Below are 17,551 nucleotides of genomic sequence, written 5' to 3'. Positions count from 1 at the left end.
TTCAACAGAAGTTAAAGAGGGCCTGAAGACACACACCTGAGCAGCGAGAGTCTCACAACAACAGCAGAACTCCCTCACAGAAAGAGAGAGTGTGACAGCAGAGTGTGTGAGTTATGGCTCTACCTGTGGAAGCTGTCAACCATCTTGAGCTGTCCTCTCAGCTCCTTCTTCGTCAGGTGGTCCAGCATGCGGGCATCCACCAGGGACTCCATGAAATAGCTGCGATACTGCGGCAGGCCGAGGCTGGGCAGCCAGTCGTTCCCCACCCACTCATGATTCATATCGCCATAGGCCAGAATCTGGAGGGGACAACCGCAGATGATCAGCGCTGATTCACGCTCAGCTTGATAAGTGATGGTGCACATGACTCACGCTGGTTAGCCTCACTGGAGATCAAATTACTGACAGTCATGATGTGTTAATTCTGACTTTTCAAATGTAGGTGCCGTTGATCCTTACCTGATCCCAGCTGAACTCCTTCAGCTCCTGCAGCGCCGAGGAGGCAGACAGAGAGAGAGAGAGCCAGAGAGAGAGAGAGACGTGGAGGTGGAGAAAGTAGAGCAGGGGTCGAGAGCAGGGTGGACGGATGGAGAGATGATGGAGGAGAAGCAGAGGAAGAGGAGGAAGAGGGAGAAGCAGCAGCAGCAGCAGCAGGAAAAGAGGACAAAAGGGAGGAATAGTGTGTTAGTGAACGGGTAATTAGTTGGAAGCAGTTCACACAGAAACAGCAACCAGAGGGAGAGAAGACGATGCTCGACACTACGGCCTGGGCCCACAAAGAAAGAAAGACACACACAGAGGAAGAAAGTCAAAAAAAGAAACAAGAGAGAGGAAGAGGAGGAAGGGGGGGAGACTCATCAACATGATTCAAACCAGACAAGACGTTAAAAATAATTCAAAACCGAGTGAAATAATAATGAAGAACTTAAAAGAGGGTTTGTGAGACAAAGATGGGACAGAAGGCGGCACTGACCGGAGGTTTGGTGGCAGCGTTCAGGGACTCCATCTCTGCGTGGGTCATCCACACGTTACTGGTCGACTAAAGAAAAACAATAGAAAAGTAAAACCGTGAAATAAAAGCATTGCAAGAAAAGTAAGATTAAAAAAACAAAAAAATGGTGAAATCATATTTCTTAGAAAAAGCACAGCTACCAAAAGAACAACAAAATGTCACATGCCAAGATTTTGAATGACAAGTAAAGATATATCTAGCATCAGACGACCCTGAAACAGGCATATTTGTCTGATATGGTAAAGACTTAAGGAATAGTTTCTTAATTATAGGAAATGTGCTTAAAATAACTCACTGTTTTAAGGAAATATACAATAAAACAAATTTAAAAAAAAGTAAAAAAAACAAGTTATGCAAAACGGTGGGAAAATGCTGTTTGATTTAGCATCTAGTGCTAATGCGCTAATCCTGAAATAAGGCTAAATATCAAAGGAATCACATCAGAAAACAGCACATTGTGCCTCAAATAAGTTATCATGACTAAATATACTTTTACTTAAAATAATATAAGCTTGCTTTCAGAGAGTAATTAATATTTGGCAAATACATTTCTTTGCTAAACGTTCATACAAATTAACACCATCTTAAGGATGTAAAACAATTGTATAACTCAGGGTAGGTTTGCTTATAAAGGAATACATGATGGTTGTGCTGTGGTGTAAGATTGACAGTAAAACAGTCCATTGAATCATCATCTGTTTAAACATGTGAAGAGAAGAAAAGAAGGAAATGCTTCAGATAACAAATTCTGCCTCTGACGGAGCAGTTTTGTACATGTTAGCTTTATCATTCTGTTAATTCTTGTTTCAAGCAATAAATTAATCAGAACCATAGACTGTATAAAAATATGGACAACATGACAGCTCCCTAAAAGTGAAGCCAAACCCTCTCTATCGCTCCCTGCTGACTGGCTGCAGTATAGGTCATAAAGCCCGCCTCCTCCATGTTATCAGATGGGACATGAGTCAAACTATAAAATCAAAATACACGCCAAATACATTTTTCTCAAACATGGTTTCTGTCATTATAGTTAGTTCTTATCATGCTGATTTACGTCCAAGTTTTCATTTTTCTGACAAGTTTATTTTTAATCAGTTATTTGATGCTGTAAAAAGGATGATTGACAGCTCTGTTGACAAATACGGCTCCTGCAGCCGATCTGTTCCCGATAAGCAGAGAGGTGGAGGAACAGTGAGAGGAGACGTAACTAAAACAAACATTGAAGTTTCCATATCTGTGAACGTCTGCTTCAGACCAACACAATTAAGCTGTTCTGCTGTTAAACTCGACGACATGTGGGACTTAAACCTTTTTTTCAAGTAAGTTAAGTGTGTATTTTGGTTAGCGGAAGTGGCTACAGCGGCTCCACCCGCTGATCTCTACTTCTCACCTCTGGCTCCAAATTACGTCATCAGCGCAAGATGGAAGCGCCTGCCTCGGGGGTATTTTTGCTTCAATTTTGAACAATGAGAGCAGATGGAGACGCGTCGTCCATCTTTATTCACAGTCATTGATTAGAACCAATGATAAAGTTTCAGTACAAGTCGATAATGTTATTAAGATTTTAGCACAAAAAGCTTACATGAAACTGGCTGGTAGGAAAAAGATGAAAAAAACAAAGCGAAGCTAATCTTGATTCATGATTTGTATATAACATAGATTTCATGTTTTACATTATATTCTCTCGCCTGCCTGAAGCACTGACTTGACACCGCTGAGCCAAAAAGAAAAGCCACATCACAGACTTGAACCAACCACAACAGCAGACTGCTTTCTCATTGCCATGGTGATTCTGATGAACAAGAGGTGCAGCTGCTTTGTGTGAACTGTCTGTTAAACGTGTTGAGCAGAAACACGTGACTGATCATTCGTCTCATTACTGTGAATCCTGCAGCGAATTAACATGAAGACAATCCAGACCAAGAGTAGAAGATGGTTCTTGTTTTTTTCTGACTTTATCTTTCTTGGAACTGGACTCTTAAAAGCAGAAATGTGTGTGCGTGCGACAGTTTTACTACACTTTTCAACATCTGGTTTGTCTTTGTGGCTGTGAGACAGTTTGGGGGAAATGGAGCTTTTTGTGGCCCAGTCTTTTTCCAAGGGGACATAGGTGGGATTTTATCATCACAGCCGTAGTGTGCTGTCAGTCTTCTGTGGAAAGTTAAATTATTTTCGACATTTATCACATGCAGGATACACTTCATGTTATTAAGTATATAGTTTTTCCTGCATCTGTGTTTTTAACTTCTCACACATTCCAATTAACACAATCTGGTTTATTTTACAGCATCCTCCATTGGATTTATATGGATGCCCTAAGAGGCAATGAGATAAACAAAATTCTTGGGATCTATTTTCAAAGTCTGATCTTTAATGTTGCTTTCCATCTGTGCAACAGGTGGGGGAAATGTTTTGCCAGGTGGGGAAAAAAAAGTTTTCTTGGATAATTTCTCTGATTATTTTTTGTCATTTGTGAAGTAGGTTGAGAAAAATGAACAGGGTTTGCCAGGATCATGTTTCTTTTTTAATCACTGAAAATAAATACAAAAACATTTTTGGTGAGAGAAAGATCCTCTCAAACTTTTTTTTCCTGCTAAAGCTTCGTTTTTGTTTTTACTGTTTTCATGGATGAACAACTAAATATTGATTTGGAAATTATTCATTAATTTTGAAATGATTATATCTCCGTTTAAAAATAGTTCTTACCACTCACAGTGAGAGCGGGAACAGTTAACTCAGTTGTTTTCTCACACTTAAAGATAAGTAAGCCTGATGGAGGCTTTCTGTCTCGTCACTGTCAGAGTCTGTTCACTTTTCCATTCACCGTCTATAAACATTGCCGTATTTCGTACTGTGTTCTCTTTAATGTTTCCTTCACGTGGCGTCTTCAGTTTTGTAGATCTCTCTGTCGTAGCCTACAGTTTTTGCATCGTTTAACCTTTATTGCTTTCTCTCTGTTGTTTTGTCTCTTTTCTTTTTTTTCTTCTGTAAACAAGCCGACGTCAAATATACCGGACCTCTTTTGGCGGATTGATATGATTACAGTTAGTCCTCCGGAGTGTGTGATTAGAGCCGCATCCCTAGCAACGGTCTGTTCTTCATAGCAACGGCCTGTTACCGAGAAATAGCAGACCTCGGAATACTGTGATTAACCAATCAGAATCAAGCATATAACACGGACGTGTAATAATAAAAAGTAATCAGACCCTGATGAAACACTAACATATAAAGGTGTTCAACCTTTCACCTATGAAATGTGAACATATTTGTGTTAATCTTTTTATTCTTTTATGGTAAGATGAATGTTTGCTCACAGATCGAGTGCTGGCCGGGGCAGATGGGCTGGTGAGGGACACCATCTCCTGGATGGCCAGCCGCAGTTTGAGGCGGTGGAGCGGGTTACTGATGCCGATCTCCCTCTGGATCTCTGTGTCCGACAGGTTGGCCATGATGGCTCCGCTCTTCACGTTGGCACGACAGGCTGCAACGTACCAGGCCGGCATTCCCACCCACAGCTGCAAGGATGCACAACAAAATATATAATTGAGTAAATATATTTAAAAAAGTCAATGAAGCCAATTATGATCCACCATTCTTTTGGTTTACGTGATCACACAGTACCTCCAACCAAGATACAACTGTGGGTCCATCCCAAGATGCAAAGGGAAGTCCTTGGCGACATGCTTCCTCCAGGAGCTCATGCCTTGTAAGAGGAGGAAGAGTTCAAATTAGAGATCAAAATATTAATGTGAGTACCAAATTGCGGCAATAAAGGGAACATAATTCACAAACTTCTTCTTGCTGCGGCGGTCTTTATCTGCTGGACCCAGAGTCCCGGTCTTGTTCATCCCCATAGGGTCTCCAGAGGCCAGATCTTCAGAGGGTGTGGATGCTGGAGGAGACACAGTAAGATCAAAGGTCAAGAATGAAAGATCATATAGATACCTGCATATCACTGAGCCAGGGCAGATGTTCTTGAATGAATATACTGACTACAGTGTATGTTATCACTCCCTTATCTAATCCATCTGTTTACCAAGAGAAGCAGATCCATCCCGCCCAGGTTGACCCATCCTTCCCTTTTCCTTCTTTCCAAAAAGCCGACCGATGGAAGACTTGATGCTTTTCTTCTTACTGGACTTGTGGAGGGAATCTTGGCTGCTGTTGGAGCTGCTCCCATCTGCAGAGAGACTGGGAGGGACAGAGGAAATCACTAAGTGGAAAAAGGCCTGGAAAAAGATAAAACCATTGTCTTCAGTATTTTTGATGTGTGGCTGCCCTACCTGCGAAACTCCCGGGGGTCATCCAGCATTGCTCCTGGGTGGGTGAGGGCCATCCTGTCCAAGCGCAGAGCGCGAGGAGTGGGCGGAGGCGTCGAGTCAAGGAGAGCGAGGGACCGATCATCATCTTTGCTGTTCTGTAAAATGAATTATAAATAGAGGAATAAATGAAAACAAATATTTATTGTAATGTGCAGTTGGGTTATTCACCCAGAGTGCTTAGGAGCAATCTTTCCTCTAAAACAGCTCATCATGGAGACCCAGACTGCTTAGACTCTGATACTGCTAAAAAGACTCCTACAGGCTACACAGATCTCATGACACCTAATAAAATGTTTCTCTCTGTGTTTTGCTCTTGGTATCTGTGTACTGTTTTTTGATATAAAGCTCATTGTAATCTGTTATTTAAAAATTACTTACTAACTCATCTCTAGTGTTAATTAATCTTTCATCTGTAATACTAGCTAGCTAACAGAGTGTACTAGCAGGCTAACTAGCTAGCTAAGACAAATAAAACTAATTAATTAATAAAAAATTAAATTGTTGGATTGGGATCTCAAGACTCTCTTGTTGATAGGTAAATGAGTGGATTTATGCCACACTATCTGTCCATCAAAGCCAGCAGTTGGTTAGCTTAGCTAAGTGCAAACGGGAATTAGCTAGCCTAGCTCTGCCCAAACTCTAATGATAAAAAATCTGCCTGCCAGAACTTCTGAAGCTAACTAACTAACATATTATACCTGATAAGTTTAATGTACACAAAAACAACACGTTAAAACAACAATTTGCCATTTTACTGGGGGGTTATGTGGTCGTAAACCAGGGGAGATTTCAGAGAGCTAACTGCTCCTTGTGTACAATATTTAAGCTACAGCTAAAGCCTACAAAGACTAAAACCTACAAAGAAGGGGAACACACTTAAACAGAAGCAAAAACTTGCAAATTGCGTAAATACACTCGACAACAAACAAAATGGTCAGAAATGACTAGAGCTCTGGCGGCAGATGACTTCCCATTGCAAAACAAACATGGCCTCCAACAACCTTGGGAGGAGGAGGAAAGGAGGGAAAGAAATCCAAAGCTTGCATGAGATTCTCTGTTTCTGTGACCATTTTACTCACAAACCACAAACATTCTTGCTAACCATTCTTTTGTTTTGCTAATTTACTGGTATCTCACCCATGGGCTAAACACAAAAGACATCATTAGTTATCATGTCAGTCGCTAATGTGAAACATGTTAAATCTCATTGAGGAAAAACTGGCATACAAGAGATTTGATTGTTTATGTATCACTATATATGATGTTATCTGCCAACTGTCAACGATAATAGAGCTGTCGTCACATTTAAATCATATCTATAATCAGCTCAACAGCCTTAAGGAGTGTCCCTGCCTTTAGCTAAACCAAAGTTGGCTTCATATACAGCACTGTCACGGTTATTGCAACCTAATAATAATCCTTTAATGTTTTTAAGTGTAGATATGAATAAAAATGAGACTTGTTGTATCAGGAGACTTCTCTACCATCTCATTTTTGTTACAAACTTTACATCATATTTATGATTTGGAGAGGAGTGGTACCTCTTGCCTTTACGTCTTTCTTTGTATTTTTTAGCTCCATAACTGCCCTAAGCACTGTGTTGTCTGTCTATAGTGCCTGCTTGTGCCATACTGTGAACAATTCTTGCCTTTCGCCTTCTTCTTTCTGCCCTCCCACATCGACATTACCACTTTCACAATCACCACAACTGCATGTTTTGTGTTTATTGCACCATCTTTTGAAATCCATCCGCCCATTTCGGAAAGACTGGAACCAGTGTGTCTGGCAACCACCAATCGTCACACCACCCCACGAGATATTTAATCAGTCTTGCCCGGTGCTGATGAATAACTTAACTTCTCCTGACCCTGTCTGCATGATTTACTTATGCTTTATTTACATGACTCACTGTCTGGAGGAGCTGTTTGCATAAACAGGGAGGCGGATACGGAGGCGAAGGCAAAAAAGTTCAACGCAGACGGGAATAGAAGTTTATTCCTTCGCTCCGGCGGTACCTGTCTGTCATTCTCGCGGGCCGGGGAGTGAGGCAGGCGAGGGGTGGAGTGTCCGGAGCTCGGGGGTGAGGGGGAGGCCAGGGTGGAGGATGTGATGGACGAGGGGATGAACCCCCGTCCCGTGCTGTCTCTCCCCAGGGTGGACGGAGGGATGGGCGGACTGTCCAAAGCCACGCTGACCCGGCTCTCGATCTCTTCGGCTCGCAACTCTGTGTTCTCCTTCTCCTCCTGGATCAGCCTGATTTTGTTAAACATAATACAGTTAAATTACTGCGGCAGGGTAGACTTAAAGGAATAGTTTAGTTTTTGTTTTTATGCCAAGAGTTACATAACACTGTCAGATCTGTACCTCAAAAAGGGGGGAAACAGCTATGCAAAGTTAACAGAACTAAGCTCAAAAAGTACTATTTCACAGGGGGCTAAAGCAGCTGCTGTGCCTTTATTTATATACAGGACAGTGGATAGTGTTGGAAACAGGGGAAGAGAGAATGGGGGATGGCACGGTAAAGGACCGAGGGTGGAGGTCGAACCCGGGGACGCCACATTGAGGACTGTAGCCTCTGTACATGGAACGCGATTGAGCTAAACCGACAGCCTGGTAACAGGTTTTGTACAAATTGTAAAACTATTATGTGTCAGTTAAGGAGCTTTACAGATGCTGGTAAGCAGGTTTGGTTACCTTCCCCTGTTTCAGGTCAGTATGCAAACCAAAGCTAAGTGGGTGCTGGATGTAGCTTCATATTAACCATAAAGCCATGAGAGTTAAGTTTACTACAATTATTTGTCAAGAATAATGTACGAGAACATTTAAACATCTAATTTCCCTCCATCAATCTTCTTACTTAACCCTTACCAAAGAGGAAATTACGTGTATTTAGCAAAAATTTAAAGTATTCTTTAATTCTCTTTAACTTGTAACTATAAAATTGTGTAAAACAACATACAAATATAGGAAGGTGTTTCTAACATCTTTCCTCCCTCGAGTGCTCCCTTACTTAATCTCCTTATTGATGGCCTCCAGCTGTTCCTGCAGCATGATGGCCAGCGTCTGCACGTCCGTCTGTCCGCTCGGCGACAGCAGCTCGGAGCCAAACCGGTGATCCCCGTCGTCCTCGTCGTCGGAGCAGCCCACATCCAAGCCCGGCTCGAACCCGGTGCCCAGCAGAGCCCCGCTCTCCCAGTCTGGGTACTGCACACACAGAGAGAGCATGAAAAGATATTATTTAGATATTAGATATTGTTTGTTTGTTTGGAAAAGTGAATTGCTTCTTCTAAATGGTACGGGTGCAAAAAATACATCAATTAAACATTAGTTAAGGGAAGTTTTCCATGTGCAGAGTCAGGTTTTGGTAGAAAAGGAAGCAGATCAATGAAAATAAATCTGCGTATCTAATTTGGGATGTTAGATTCTCACCTTGGTGGAGTCCTCTCGGGCGGAGCTCCAACGGGCCCGTTGACGTTGCCTGACCACGCCCCCTGAGGACGTGTTACCGAACGGATCCAGGTGAGTGGTGGAGCCTGTCGGGAGGGACCCGCCTCCGTGGGAGTACCTCAACTCCAGAGCGCTTCCTGGCAGAGAGCGACTGGAAAGATGGAGAGGAAGATAAGATGGCAGGAGATAATAAGAAACTGTCATTACCCCTGCGGGGCGAATGAGGCGGCGACGGAAACTACAATAAGACTGTTACCGCAGAAAAACAAACAGGTGAGGTATTACATGGAACACAAATGGCGATATGTGCAGGAGAAGGTCTACAGCAGGCTAGAACAGAAAGTGGGAATTGGGAGTGTGTGTGTTTAAATATCAACACCGTGAGTGCTTTCACGGTTAAATGCCTCCAATGTAGACTGATTTATCTACACTGTCTGACAAGATAAAAGACAAAACACCGACATTTTTAGGCGAGGCCACACTGGAGTTTTCCGTGGCACCAACCTGGAATAAGATCCCCCGGGCCTCGCTCTCAGCTGATCTAACTCCAGCTGAATCCTTTCCAGCTCTGCTATCAGCTGGTCCTAGGAAACGGAAAACAGACAGAGTTGGTGAAAAATGGACAAACGTTTCTACTTGTTACGACTAAGTAAAAGGCCAAAAGGTTCAGGCACCTTGTTTGCTAAGAGATCATCCTGGAGTTTCTTCATGTTGGACAGTTCCTCAGACAGGGCGTTCTGGAGGAGAAAAAATGAGAAGCTTGAATAATGCTAAATAACAAACATGGTATATTTTTTCTGATATTTCTTTAAACTGGCTATCAAGGTTTAAAAACAGGGGCCTGTATAAGGAAAACATAATCCTATCTTAACTGTTTTGTTACCATGGTTACAAGGGTAACGCAGTGTCCTATATTCCACTTTTCCAGCATTAAGCTAGTGTTAGCTAGCTTGTTTTATCGGTACTCATCCAATGAAATTTGAGATGTTCCCTATACCAGTGTGATAATACTCATAACATTTTTATTAAGAGCCGTCTATTACTAACCACAGTATGGATTTGATGTGGCCTGACTCAATACACTGAATGAATCCTGACCCAAAAACACGTTATTCACACAGAAACAAGCTAGGCTAACGTTAGCTGCAGGTTGGCTCTTTGCCTCTCCTGATGTTTGGCCAAACTTTAAAAATTGAACTGCTTCTTGTGTTTTTACCTTTTAAACATCTTAAAATAAAAAATACAACCTTAAAATGTGTGATGGGGAAATACCTGACAGTGCTGACATTTTGCTAGCTGTGATGTTTAACGTCACTCTTAGCTAGCACTGCACTGCTGTTTGCTAATTTATAAACTTGTTCTTCTTCTCTGCTTTAAAACAGTAGTTGGTTGTGGCAGCAATAATACAAACTAATGCTGTGTAGTCTACTGTTTCATAGAAGAAAATATGTCCATGTTTTTGGTGGGGGATAATAAGTTACAGTATCTGACTGATGCATTGACTGTTAGCAGCTAACCGATACCGCATCACATGCTTAAACAGAGGCATTCCTGATAACGTTATCAGTACTGGAACATCCCTAAATAAAATGTCAACAGCTGCGATCTTAGCCGATTTTATGTCTATTTCCCCTGAGTCAGCATCATTGTTAATTTCCCAAAAAGAACATATTTGGATTTACCCATAAATGGTTAACAAGCTTAACTCGTCTGTCTTAAGCTTAGTTGGTTTGTTTGCTCCATTTTTTATGGTTTGGGATATGTATTAGTATCTTTAAACCAAAGGTAATGTTTTTTGGCTTGGCGTAGTGTTTAGCGTTGGTTGTTAGGTTACACATATAAATGCTGATAAGCAATGTTGGATGTGGATTTTCTGACCTCATAAGTTAGGAGGGAAAGAGATAAGAAAAGATTCCTTAAGTTGGTTATGATTTGTTAAACCAAATTGGGAAAAATCCTATCTTAAACTCCTTAAATAAGGACGTATCTTAATGTGGGAAAGTCTTTTTTAAAACTTCAGAGGACATCATTTAACTACACAAAGTACATGTGTGCTTTCTACTGTTAGCCAGATTTCAAGTGGTTGTAACAGGAAAATCTTCCACTTATCAGTTAACATTCTTTTTCCAGAGAATAAAAATGGAGAAAAAAGGAGTGCCAAGTTGTTTAAATAAAACAGATAAGAATGAAGATAAAAGAAGAGAGTTTGAGCTCCATTTTTCAGATGTGTGTGTATTCTTGATGTTTTACTTAAGAATTTCAATCTATAAAGTGACTAAACCAAAGCTTTAGGATAAATGCAGTAAAGTAAAAAGTGCAATATTTCCCTCTGAAATGTGGCAGAGTATTCAGTCTAAAATTATACAGTATAAAAGTAAATGTTTGTCATTTTAACCCGTAATTTCCTGGATGCTGAGAAGTGATAACAGGAGCTTATTTGGGCACATTTTGGAGTCATGATTTGGGGATTAGACTTTTTTCTGTGAGTGTTTTATGAGCTTCAGATCAAACTTCAGAGATGTTCTGAATTCCTGCTTCAGTCTGAGCGGGTCACCTTTTCCTCCAGGGCGGCCATCCTCTCCTTTAGATGGAGCTGCAGCCTCTCGTTGGACTCTGACAGAAGCTTGTCCACCGTGTCGGAGAGACGCTTGTTGTGTTCATCGTTCATCCTCTCCCTCTGCCTCGCCTGAGGGGAGAGAGGGAGTGAGACGGGTGAGAGCGAAAGAGAAGAAAAGGAAAAGGGAGGGCAGGAGAGTTAATAACAAGCATTCTGCTTGACTGCGAGTGAGAGACAAAGATTTCTATCTGACTGTGCGCGGTCAAATAGAGGGTTTAGAAAATTAGTGCGCCTTTGTGCTGCGTAAAGCCTGACAAAAGCAACGGCATGAAAGAGGGGGAGGATGAAAAAAGATGGAAAAGCAAGCATGACTCACCCTCTGGAGCTCCTGGTTCTTCTCCTCCAGTTGCGCCTCCATCTGTCGCAGTCGCTCCTCAAAGTTACCATGACGCTCCTCCGCCTGGATGATTGGAGAGGAAGGAAGCGGGGTTAGAGCGTGAACCGTGTTGCGACACTAACGCACATCCACACAAAGGAAACAGCTTGTTGACCGAGTCCTCGTCTAATTAGTTACCTGCCTGTACAGATCAGAGCGTAACAGGAGAGTTTGTTTGTCTGTGTCTCACCAGGCATTAATCTTATCCTCGCAGGGAAGCCATCTTGCCCGAACATGTAAGGAGTAAGTGTAGCCATTGAAGTGGTTTGGCTACTGCGAGGGGAGTGAATGTGCGTTTTCTTGGCATGACTGAAAACTGTGTTTACAGGAATGCTAGAGGTTAACTTATGAGCAATTAAACCAGTCAGTCATGAAGAATTTGTGCGGCGTACAGTTCTTGACGTGTTGAGCGCCCAAGGATCACATAGCTGTGCTGACTCTGTGCCCTGGGCCGGCTTTCATCTTAGATTGTTTGCTTATAAATTTCTGGCACTGCTTGCCTGAAATATTTGGTATTCATTTGTCATTTGACATCTCATGTTCCGTTTCCCTCATGCATGAATACATGCACGCACAGACACAGACGCACGGTAATATGTATATGCTACACTCATGTTTGCACTAGTCTACACGCCCACACATGCCCAGTCTTGTGTATTTGTGTGTGTGCACAGGACCATATTCTAGCGCACAGATTTGTGCACACATGCATGCACATTCTGGTATTTCATTTTTATTTTATGAAGAGTTATTGGGTTAAAAAATCTGTGACAGTTTCTTCTCTGCTCTCTGTTCTGTATGTCTTTGGTGTATAGTCTCATTTTTCCGGGGCCGTTGTTCTCAAAGTGTCACTATGGTGCTACTTTAAATAAGTGGACATCGGATCCCTGCAGTGTTTTGATGTTCATTCAGTCTTCTGGACCAGTCAGCTGATTAAAAAATGCCCCTACAGAGCAGTAATGGTCCCACACACTCGCACACACACACACCTTGTTGAGTGCTGCCACTCTCTGTGCAAGCTGGGCCTCGATCTCAGGCAGCGTCTCGGCCCTCTGCAGAGTCTGCTGCAGCTTCTGCTTGGCATCATCCAGACGCTCCTGAAGCTGCCGGTTCTTCTCCTCGCTCTGCAAGTAAAACAGGAGGAGAGGGAGAAAGTGAAACTGGGAGCTGTAGAGGAAGATTGCCGAGGGCAGCAGACGCGATTGAAGCTACCGGGCGGGGAAGAAAAAGGCATTGTAAAAGCACGCTCTGAGCCGACGTGAAACCCCGCCAAGCTGCCAATCAACAGCAGTAACATGGACGCACACGGGGATGAAAGGGAGGTTTCCCACCTGTCTGTAGAGGGACTCTTTGCTGGCCAGCTCGTTCTCTATTTTGTCTTTTATGTCGTGGAGAGACGTCGCCTCCCTCTGGGCACTCAGGTACCTGCAAACCAGAACAAACAGTGAGCTGTGAGAGGAGCACATTTTTCAGGGGGGGCAAAGAGAGTTCACAGGCACGAGAGGAGAAACACAAACCTGCGTTCTAATGTGGTGATTCTCTCCTCCATGTCCTCCCTTTGACAGAGAGCCTGGGAAAATTAAAGAGGAGAAACGTAAAGGTTCTGATGCAGACGTAGAAAGGAAGAGCAGACACAGGAGGCAGGACGGGTCCACTTCACACGTACAGGTGTCGATCAAAGGGAAGTCTCTGGGCTTTGACAGCATTTAGCTGAAGAATGATAATGGCTGGTTAATCAGTGTTGTTGACAGATTTCTGAAGCACCCACTTATGCTGTTGCACAAGTCAAAGAGCGGCCGAGGGGGAGAAAAGGGGAAGACTCAAGAACAGCAAGTGACATTAGAAGACTTTAACCCTCTAGAGCTCATAGAGCACCATAGCACCCGTTTCACTACGGTTCGCATGAGCCTCAAACATATTTGAATCCTTCTTAGTGTTTTAAACACAGAAAAGAAAGTCAAAGCTTTGTATTGAAGATGCTTTAAGTTGTTGATAATATAAGTAACCAGAAATATACATTGTAAAGTTGAGTTCTGTGAGGTTTTTCGTGGGTTTCCACCTGGTTTCCACTATAAATCTGACAATGGTTCAGCCGGCTCTGGCTTGATTCACTTATGGAGGAATATAATGTCACGAGGGAGATCCTGACCCAACGTGCAGAGAGGAAAACAATGCAGACATTTTAGTCCAAAGTTTTTTCTCATACAAATTTTAAAAAACACTACATTTTTTTTGCCTTTTTGTGCCTTTTTTGAAGGAGAGGACAGAGGATGGTACCGGAGGCAGGGGAGGGGAGAGTATGGGACGTGCAATTTAACCGCAGAGCTAAACCGGCACCCCCACATTTTTCTTTTTAATATGTTACATTAGTGTGGGATGAGGTTTGAACAAATACTTTATTTTGAAATTCAGCTTCATACAAGGAAGGATTTGTTTTGTTTTCTGGACATTTCCTGTTAATCTAGGAAGTTAATACAGAGAAATGTGTGCATTGTGAAATTTGACATTTTGATGGTTTTGCATTATTACACTCTCTCACTATGTTTGGTTTTAATGAAATATCTAGATACAACCTTTTGGTGTATTTAAAATAAAAGCTTTTACTCAAAAAAGTAGTGTCAAATTAAAGGTAAAGTTGTAGTTTTTTGTTGCAGTTGTAGTTTTCTTTCTGTTTTGGGGGTGAAGCTGTTTGTTTGGATTAAGTTGAGTTGAGTTGAAAAATGCTCATATACAATAAGTGCTCCACACACCTTTCAATCAGCTACCGCTGACTGATTAACTGTGCGAGAGCGCCTGCAGCTCCAGAGTCTTCGTGTGTACAGGAGCTGCTGCCAAGTAGTCAAATGGCTTTGTTACCATAGCAAACTGTTAGATGTTTCTGTGAGCGATAAACACTCCTTGTGCCACTGCGACACATTCACACAGCGGTTGTTTATTCTCACCTCTTTCACATCCCTCTGGAGTTTCTGGTTGGCCTCTTCCGATCGAGCCAGCTCCCTCCTGGCGGACGTCAGCTGCTCCTCGATCTCCCCAACCTGACAGGAAGTGACAGCGTGGGATACAAGGCTGAGCGAGCACACACGGTTTTCTGTCCGTTAGCATCTCCGGCTGGAGATATTTTGTTTGTTTTGGTGAAGGCATTAGAGCATAAGAGCATCTCTGAATCAGGTACCTGTCGGCACATGAGGGCCAGTCTCTCTTTCAGCTGCCCCAGCTCTGACCTCTGTCGCTCGATCTCGCCCTCTCTCTGCCTGTCGATTTCGCCGTCGTCCAGGATGGAAGACGGTCCGTTAGGAAGCCGCTGAATGAGGTGAAAAGACAGACTTTATTTTTAATTAACTGTAGGAACTGTGAAATTATCAGTGACTAATTATCAAAAATAAAATGAAGGTGGGCTTGAAGTAACAAAAACACAACTTGCTCTGATGTATCACTGGAGAATTCCATCAAATACATCGATACAAAATCCAAGATGGTGCTAGAGTGCTGCTTTATAGGCGCAATAGGAGTGTGCTGAGTGCTGATGGCTGGCAGCCATATTGCAACAACACTGATCTCAGAATATACTGTAGACAGCAGTAATTTTTGCAGTAAGTGGCACCTGATCAGGGCTCCAGTTTGTGAAATTATGCAGTGTTTTGGAATTTATGCGACCTTGACCTTTGACCTTAGACCACCAGCTTCTAATCAGTTTATCATTGACTTGAACTGTTCCAAATTTGAAGGAATTCCCTTGAGATATCGCTGGATTTATCCTTGTTATTAATATAAATGGAAGCATTATTTACTAAATGGATATCATGCTGTATTTAAGAAGAGTTGAAACTATTGATTGAGACCCTTAACTCATTAGGAAAATGTTCACTGAGGTAATAAATCAAATGAGGATTTGGGTAATTTTCTCATAGACTTCTACACAATCTGAGCGGAGTCGCCCTCTACTGGCCGTTAGAAAGAAAGCAGGTTAAAGGCACTTCTGTAATGGCATCCTTTTTAAAAGCAGGAGGCTGTGTCACAGTGTATGCCCTGAATACAGAAAGTATTGTATGGTGGTCTGATATAAGCAATAGCACACAGGAGGGAGTGCTGTTCTACTGAATAACAGAACGGCCGTGAAACGGTTACAGGCACGAGGCTGCAGCCAAGCTTACACTCAGTACAACAGACTGTGCCGTTAATAAACTATATTCAGAACACTTGACACAAAGTGATACATATCGTTAAAAACCCCAGTGCTGTTATACTCTATATCAGCGCTCATGGAATGCCTCTTGTCCAATCAGACCAGCTGAATATCGGAACAGCTGTGATACGGTTACAAGCACGAGAATGCAACTCTGCTTAGTACAACAGACTGTACCGTTAGTTAACTGTATTCAGAGTATCTGACACAAAGTGAGTGCATGTAGTTAAAAGTCCCAGTGCTGTTAAACTCTCATGGAATGCCTCTTGTCCAATCAGATTACTTGGTTGGCACTAACTGTTGTATAAAGCACTGCAGGACCATCATGGATCAAGGGAATGTCAAAGCAGTAACAGGATTTTAGGAGTAGGATTCTCCATGGTGTTACATTATACCGGATCTCCTCTCCAATACACCAGCTTCCTCATCTCTACGGAGAAATGCGATTTGTTTGTGTGAAGCATAAGCTGACTGTGATGTTTGACATTAGAGGGAGGCATCTATGTTTCTGAAATTTGTCTGGGAAATGCATCCCGTTACCTCTTTGCCGTTGTCTAATCCCTGCTGCCGTCGCTTGATTTGATCCCTTAAAGACACAACCTGAAACAACACAGAAGAGAACCGTCAGGAGACACCAAGAAGCACGTGAAAAAAAACCAAACAAGCAGAGAAATGCGGACTCACCTCTTGAGAGGAGGTCTGCAGCTCCTCCTCCAGGGACGCCACTCGCTCCAAAGCCACCCGTAGTCTCTCCCTCACCTTCTCGTCCAGAGCTTTGTGGTGCTCAAACAGGGACTTGAGGGCCTTTAGGACCTCCACCTCACTGGAGACCCCGGCTGGAGACTGGGCCTGCCTCTTCACCACGGTCATCCTCAGGCTGCGCTCGTGACGGGACACCAGGCACTCCAGATGTTCTAGCAGCAGCTGGAAACACATGTGGCGCACAAACAATGAAACCTCGCCACAGTCTGTTTGAAACTGTTGCAGGTTGAAAGATTTATTAACAGACTTTCAGTGTTGAAATATGAGTGTACTGACTCGTGTGTTGTTCCTCTCGGCCTTCAGCTCTGCGATCTCCTCCTCTCTCTCCAGCAGCTGTTCCCGGCAGAGGTTCAGCTCTTTGGTCAGCACTGCAAACTCCTGCAGGGTCACAAGAGGGCGCTGTTAGGGACACAATGCTGCTGCTGCTGCTGCATGAGGTCATGATCAATATCTTAAAACTCATCAACTAATTGTTTTATAGTGAAGCGCTGTACTTTCCCACGTCCCCTAAACTTGTTTCACCTTGAATTGGTGACTTCCTTCATTTCCCAGAATTCCCTCAGAACTCTGGCCTAAACTAGCTAGCTGGCTGGCTGGTTTTACAGATGGAGGGATTGCTAACAAGCTAGCAAGGAGGTGACAGTTCCCATGTTGTATTGGTACAGTACATTGAATCTGCAGTATGCATTTTTATTTCTTAACCAATAAAATAACAGCACAATTAGCAAAAATGTTGCAACCAAACTCCGTTGGAAACTGGACTGGAAATATCCCAGCAGGATGTTACCTGCTAAGAGTTTTGCTAGCTAGCAACATTCACCACCAGACATCA

The 17,551-nt window shown here is 42.8% G+C and overlaps 1 protein-coding gene across 2 annotated transcripts in view; it reads right to left on the bottom strand.

Moving 5' to 3' along the window:
• Positions 1 to 17,551, bottom strand: part of ppfia3 (PTPRF interacting protein alpha 3) — a 32,941-nt gene that overhangs the window by 9,863 nt on the left and 5,527 nt on the right. Inside the window, exons 2-24 of one of the 2 annotated variants that reach the window (XM_069675816.1) lie at positions 16,996 to 17,097; positions 16,642 to 16,881; positions 16,498 to 16,557; positions 14,947 to 15,075; positions 14,717 to 14,809; positions 13,292 to 13,344; positions 13,106 to 13,199; positions 12,764 to 12,898; positions 11,715 to 11,798; positions 11,336 to 11,467; positions 9,456 to 9,518; positions 9,286 to 9,365; positions 8,764 to 8,932; positions 8,345 to 8,538; positions 7,350 to 7,587; positions 5,296 to 5,429; positions 5,049 to 5,203; positions 4,805 to 4,904; positions 4,634 to 4,715; positions 4,327 to 4,527; positions 974 to 1,039; positions 460 to 486; positions 124 to 299 (exon numbers count right to left, since the gene is read on the bottom strand). In XM_069675816.1, the coding sequence (XP_069531917.1) occupies positions 124 to 299; positions 460 to 486; positions 974 to 1,039; positions 4,327 to 4,527; positions 4,634 to 4,715; positions 4,805 to 4,904; positions 5,049 to 5,203; positions 5,296 to 5,429; positions 7,350 to 7,587; positions 8,345 to 8,538; positions 8,764 to 8,932; positions 9,286 to 9,365; positions 9,456 to 9,518; positions 11,336 to 11,467; positions 11,715 to 11,798; positions 12,764 to 12,898; positions 13,106 to 13,199; positions 13,292 to 13,344; positions 14,717 to 14,809; positions 14,947 to 15,075; positions 16,498 to 16,557; positions 16,642 to 16,881; positions 16,996 to 17,097 (2,807 nt within the window). The remainder of the gene's footprint in view (positions 1 to 123; positions 300 to 459; positions 487 to 973; positions 1,040 to 4,326; positions 4,528 to 4,633; positions 4,716 to 4,804; positions 4,905 to 5,048; positions 5,204 to 5,295; positions 5,430 to 7,349; positions 7,588 to 8,344; positions 8,539 to 8,763; positions 8,933 to 9,285; positions 9,366 to 9,455; positions 9,519 to 11,335; positions 11,468 to 11,714; positions 11,799 to 12,763; positions 12,899 to 13,105; positions 13,200 to 13,291; positions 13,345 to 14,716; positions 14,810 to 14,946; positions 15,076 to 16,497; positions 16,558 to 16,641; positions 16,882 to 16,995; positions 17,098 to 17,551) is intronic. The other variant, XM_069675817.1, reaches the window with a different exon arrangement.

This window comes from Semicossyphus pulcher, unplaced genomic scaffold, assembly GCF_022749685.1.
Source record: "Semicossyphus pulcher isolate SPU_LCO1_2020_fin unplaced genomic scaffold, fSemPul1.0.p SCAF_25, whole genome shotgun sequence".
In the NCBI taxonomy this organism is placed as follows: Eukaryota; Metazoa; Chordata; class Actinopteri; order Labriformes; family Labridae; genus Semicossyphus; species Semicossyphus pulcher.
This window is presented reverse-complemented; position numbering and strand designations above follow the sequence as displayed.